General features: G+C 51.7%; 1 protein-coding gene across 1 annotated transcript; it reads right to left on the reverse strand.

Moving 5' to 3' along the window:
* Positions 1-564: 564 nt before the first annotated feature.
* LOC125530522 (peroxidase 1-like) lies at positions 565-1,867 on the reverse strand. The gene is made up of 2 exons (XM_048694905.1): positions 1,591-1,867; positions 565-1,489 (listed from the first exon to the last, which is right to left on the reverse strand). The coding sequence occupies exons 1-2, from the start codon at positions 1,798-1,800 to the stop codon at positions 710-712; spliced, it is 990 nt and encodes a 329-aa protein (XP_048550862.1). The 5' UTR covers positions 1,801-1,867; the 3' UTR covers positions 565-709.
* Positions 1,868-5,728: the final 3,861 nt, after the last annotated feature.

The following is a 5,728-nucleotide window of genomic DNA, read 5'->3' on the forward strand; positions in this document are numbered from 1 at the left end:
CCTCCTAGTCTTCCTGTATAGTTGAGGTTGTGGTCACGTCTTGTACATCATATATACATGCATAATGCACCCGATCAATGCATTGTGAGTTGCACGGTCTAAACCTAGTCTTCTGCAGAAGGGATTGAGTAAGTTCTACTTGGAGGAGGGGCCTCCCTCCCTTGTGGCGGAGCGTGCACCAAGCGGTGGGCCTCACCCCCTCAACCCTAGCAACAATAGACAGACCTTACATCATCGCGATCTCTAAGTAAGGGTGGACGACTGCGGGGCTAGTCATCTACTCTTCCCGTATGAAGAGGAAGCTAGAGGGAAGGGTATGATACGCACGGCTTGTCTTGTGCACGGCGCGGGTGGGGAATGGATAAATAGTGGAGGATAATGATAGTCACTGTATGACTAACTGGATTCTAAACATGGTGTTAAGTTGAGTTGAAAAGTGGACTTATCTCTTTTCGTTCGGGTAAAGATGACTTGCTATCCTTACAAGTCAGTGACATAAGAAAATACTATTGCCAGACATGCGTTTACGTAGCATGCATGTAGGTGCGCCATATTCTTTGGACAAGACATAATTTACTAGGTAACATTAACGATAAGATATCACACACTAAGAATCACAACTAACAATCAGCAACTAGGTGGATAATACAGTGCGTCGTAGCATGCATGCAGTGCAGTTACAAGTACAGCAACTAAGAATCAACGAACACTAGTTGGGGGCGTAGCACTTCTTCCTGATCTCTCCCTCGGCCCCGGTGAGCACGCCCACGTCGCCCATCTTGATCATGGACGCGCTGAAGTCCTTAAAGAACTCACCGTCGAACTTGCCGGTGGCCATGCGCTGGACGTAGTCCATGGTGGTGTTGTCGAAGAGGAGCGCCGCGTCGGAGCGGAAGAGGCCCCTACGCTTGGCGACCTGGCGGTAGTAGCTGGTGTCGAAGGTCTTGAAGCTCCCGGGGTCCATCTCAGACAGCATAGCGCGGTCATCAACGCTCTTGCACTTGACCCTCAGCTTGTCGGCGTACTCGCTGTCCAGAGACTGGTCGACGTGGCCATAGGCACCGTTCTCGCCGGTGGTGTTGTAGAGCCGGTCGGCGAAAGATGGGCAGTGCGCCGTGCCGAGCGTGTGGGCGCCCGAGAGGACAACGAGATCCTTGAGGTCGAGGCCCTTGGAGGCGAAGATCTTGGCGAGTAGAGGGACGTCGCCGGAGGCCGGGGGCAGCTCGTTGCTGGCCTCCGTGGCGCTGGACATCCTGCCGTCTCGCCTTCCCAGCGCCACCGGCCAGAAGGGGCCCTTAGCCAACACGACAGCGTCGCGGGACATGAGGGTGAGCACGTCGGCGCAGGAGATGATGCCCGGGCACGCGGCCTCGAGCTTGGCCTTCACCCGCTCGACGGAGCCAAACCCTCGCAGGCTCTTGTTCGGCTTGGCGTCCTTCTCCGCCACGTTGCCGTCAGTGGATTCAAGCAGGACAGAGGCGTCACAACCCTGCAAGTTCGCAGTGCATGCATGTTCCTTAGTATTACATCGTGTGCATAATGTAGGCTTGTTATACGTGAGACAGGACAATGTCCTCAACGACGACTTACCCTGACGAAGCAATCATGGAAATGGAGGCGGAGAAGCGGGCCGGCGAGGCTGGGCGCGGCGGCGATGATCTTGGCCATCTCCTGGCGGACGATCTTCTCGGCGTCCGGGCATGTCTTGCTGTAGAAGCCGATCTCCAGCTGAGCCACCGCTGCCGAGCTAGCTGCGAGAACCAGCAGGGCCAGAGGGAGCAGTAAAGACCTGATCGCCATAGACCTTAGCTCATTACCCGGTAGACTTAATATGAGGCTGCAGAGAAGAATGTTTTGGCACTAATAGTTGAGTGATCTCTGTCCTTGATAGTCCCTGTACTTATAGATGGCCGGTTACGTAGCTTGAGTGGATGGTGTCAGCGTGACAACCTGGTTGCTGCGTATGCACGCATGTGCTAACTTCCACCTCCATACAACCGCCTCAATTATCAAACGTACGCAACCGAGCGCGGCTAAGCAAACCAGTCAAATAATGTATAGCAAAAATAGATGGCGCGGACGCCAGTTCATGACCAGTGTGTCGTCCATGGTAACATGCCATCAATCTATCATCTGTCTATTCTCCGGAAGGGAACGCAATGATCTGATTAGGTTAATGATTGCACCAAGAGAATAACTTCACATGTATTTGGCCAATCATTTGCGCAGGCTGTAGTGTTTTTGATGAGGCTGTCCTATCTTGCATTGTGCAAAGTAAAGATCTCAGTCGTGCTGTGATCTCTGTTGTGTTGAATCCAAGTGTCCGACTATGCCTCGGGACCAAATATTAAAGAACGCCATTAACAGCTAACGTTTCTTTAGAAAGATCACCCCGAGCAAATGAGTGCTCTCTACAAGAAGCTCGTTTGAGCCAATGGCGCGATCGGGGAGTGTTCCCTAAAAAAACCACTCCCCGCAAAAAAAAAAAAAGAAAACAAAACTACTCCCCACAAACACTCAGGAATTGTCAATACTATGACAGATACATTTGCCACGTCCCTTCTCTGGGGATGGAGAGCGTGCTCCCGCTGCCGCCCCCATTACCCTCCTCTCCCTCCCTCCTCCCTTGTCGCCGCCAGAGGACGTTGCCGGGCAAAGCCTGGCCACTGTCGACGGCGGCACTGCATTTCGCCTTCTCGAGCAGGGCCTTCGCCACAGGGTGGCGCGGCTGGGCTAGGACACTGTGATGGCGAGGATCGCGGTGGTGCGGTAGCAGATCCCCATGGCGGCGGCGCTCGGGACCGATGACGCATGGCTGGCTTCGAGGTGGCAGATCGTGCAGGTGAGGGGACGACGGCGGATCGGAATCCGCCTAGATCTAGCATCCGTCTTCAGCCAACGGTGTGGGCTCAGGCCCAGCCCTAGGGGGGGGGGCAGGGGGGCGGCCGCCTGCCCTGCTACGTGCTTTGCTTTAGCCTATAAATGCTAGTCGTACAGGAAGCTTTTACAAGAGTTAACGGACTAACCCTCTCCCCTCACTAATCCCCCCCCCTCCCCGATTTTCAAGGTGAGACCCGCTTCATCTTAATAGCCAATCAACACACCCCACCTTAGCATAGCCTGTAAAGCTCCTGTAAAACCCCTGTAGATGTAGCATTGCTGGCTTTAGCCCATGTAGGCACTAGCTAGGCAAGTCCTCCGTAGCAGTTTAGCGCGTACTTTGTTTTCGCGGAAGGACTACGTTCTCGACTCCAGCCTGCTAGGTGCTAGCTAGTACTACTACGGACAAAGCTACACCTACGGACGTTTTCTACATGAGTTTACTTACGGGATGAGTTGTAAAGAAGTGATTGGAAATCAAAAGGAGAAGGGACCACCATTGAAAATCAAGAGAGGAGAGGATTTATGAGAAGTTGAGTCCGAAGGTGTAACCTGTAGATGTTGTCCGTAAGTGTAGCATTTTTGGTACTAGTACTCACGGATGGCTGCAACGTTTCAGTTAATTAATCCCCGAAAACAGCGCAAAGATAACCATCATAGATAGATTCCTGTAAAAAAATCGAACCATCGTAGAATCTCATCCTACACACCCTCATATCATAGATCGCCATTGTTCCCCGGCCGCCGACTGCCTGTCCATCTGAACGCGATGCGGCTGCACAGCGCCATGTTGCCCTCGACCAGCGGCCACTCACGGAAACCCCGGGGCTTCTTGCTGTACACCTGTACGAATCAGATCCCAGGCCTCGCCAGATCCCCGCCAGAGTGTGTCCACAAATGTATCACCTCTTCTGATTTCTGAGTCTTCGACGTGCTATTCTCTCTTCCAGCGATTATGCACGAGGCTATATATACACAGAAGGAGACATTGGACCCAAACGTCTGCAGCCACGAAGAGTCGAAGATGCATCGATGTAAAGGGACATGTCGAACACTTTAATCTATTGAGAGAGGTAAGAGATCACACTTATTTGGGGATTTATTTTTCTTTCATACCAACACCAAATTAGCCGATCCAATTTAATTAACTAGGGTTAATTATGCTTTTGCTCTCAGTGATGTTCATGTGCTCAGTTTTGCCCTCAGTTTTGTGCTCAATTTTGCCTCTAGTCTATGCGCAGCTACTATGACGAGGCCAAACGGCTAGGTTTTAGTCCATTCCGTCCGCCGACGTTAGTGGTTATGGGTCCGGAGCTTACACGTGGGACAGCGTGGACGTGGGTCTGGAGCTGACATGTGGGACCGTGCAATAAAATCCCCAAATCAATCCTAGGGTTCTAGCCGGCCAACTCGACGCCCACTCTGTCCCGTCCGCCGGCCGGCCGTCCTACACTGCCGCCACCTGCGCCCCCACCAGCTGCGCTGCCGCGGCCGTCCTGCTCCACCGCTACCTGCTCCGCGAGCCACCTTCCTGCGACACCACGGGTGGGGCGGCCTCCTTCCGTGCGCCCTGCTGGAGCGCTGATAGGTGGGGGGCTGGTGGAGCTGTTTGAAGTAGGAGGGTGAACCCCAGGGCGAAATGGCGAGCAGCGGCGACCCCGGAGTATTTGGCGAGGCAGGCATCGGGCCGGAGATTCACCGCGTCCACAACTGGGTTCCCGAGGGGTAAGTCATGCCTCCTGTTTAGATTAAGCTTACTTGTGCATTTGAAGAGCCGATTCGAGTTGGTTTGCCCGGTTAGTGTGCTGATTGCGTCTCTATTTTTCGTCGGTTAGGATGGAGTTGCAGTTTGCTTTCTTGGTGCACATTAGAAGGGGCCGGTACATGTTGAATGCAAACGATGAAGACCCGTCCCGTGTAGCGAAGCCCTGTTAGTAAGCCCCCCGCAATAATGGGTTATAGAAGAATATTATTCCAAATACTCTGGACGCATATAGTAGCATTGCGATTCCGAATCTTTTTTATTTATGAATATGAACAGAAAAAATCATTGTATTGTTGGGTCGGAGCGGAATAAGAAGAAATTCCAAGGAGGTTTCGATTATCTGTTGCCAATGGCTTGTAATTGGAGTTTTAGACAATTTTAGGAGGTAATTTGTAGCCAATATCCTTGCAGTTTGCTTGATGAAGTGGAATACAAATACTATGATGGGGAAAAGAAATGGGTGACAGTTAGTAATGATGAAGAGCAGGCTACCATGTTTGCTATAGGCATAAGGAGAAAGAGAATTTTCATGTGAGGCTGCAAATTGATGTGCTTGGGCAGACATTTGGACCTAGGATGACGGGTGCAACATCTCTGGGAGAACCGAGTCTTCGTAATGGTAGCTATAGCTAGAACAGTTCAGTTAGTGCACGGCGACATGGTGGCTCGACATGTGTGGGCACCCGCAGTAGGGCCTGATACGTCCATTTTGCATCATGCTTTTATATCGATATTTATTGCATTATGGGCTGTTATTACACATTATGTCACAATACTTATGCCTATTCTCTCTTATTTTACGAGGTTTACATAAAGAGGGAGAATGCCGGCAGCTGGGATTCTGGGCTGGAAAATGAGCAAATATTAGAGACCTATTCTGCACAACTCCAGAAGTCCTGAAACTTCACGGAAGATGTTTTCCAAATATATAAAAAATACTGAGAGCAAGAACTTCACGAGGGGCCACACCCTTCCCACGAGGGTGGGGGGCGCGCGCCCCTACCTCGTGGGCCCCCTAGTGGCCCTCCGGTGGCCATCTTCTGCTATATGAAGTCTTTCGATGGGAAAAAAATCATAAGCCAT

The sequence above is a fragment of the Triticum urartu genome, unplaced genomic scaffold (assembly GCF_003073215.2).
Source record: "Triticum urartu cultivar G1812 unplaced genomic scaffold, Tu2.1 TuUngrouped_contig_6375, whole genome shotgun sequence".
Taxonomy (NCBI): Eukaryota; Viridiplantae; Streptophyta; class Magnoliopsida; order Poales; family Poaceae; genus Triticum; species Triticum urartu.

Coding starts and splice junctions, on each gene's coding strand:
- LOC125530522 (XM_048694905.1), bottom strand. CDS start 1,800: ATGGCGATCAGGTCTTTACTGCTCCCTCTGGCCCTGCTGGTTCTCGCA. Junction 1,490..1,590: donor TCCATGATTGCTTCGTCAGG/GTAAGTCGTCGT, acceptor GCGAACTTGCAG/GGTTGTGACGCCTCTGTCCT.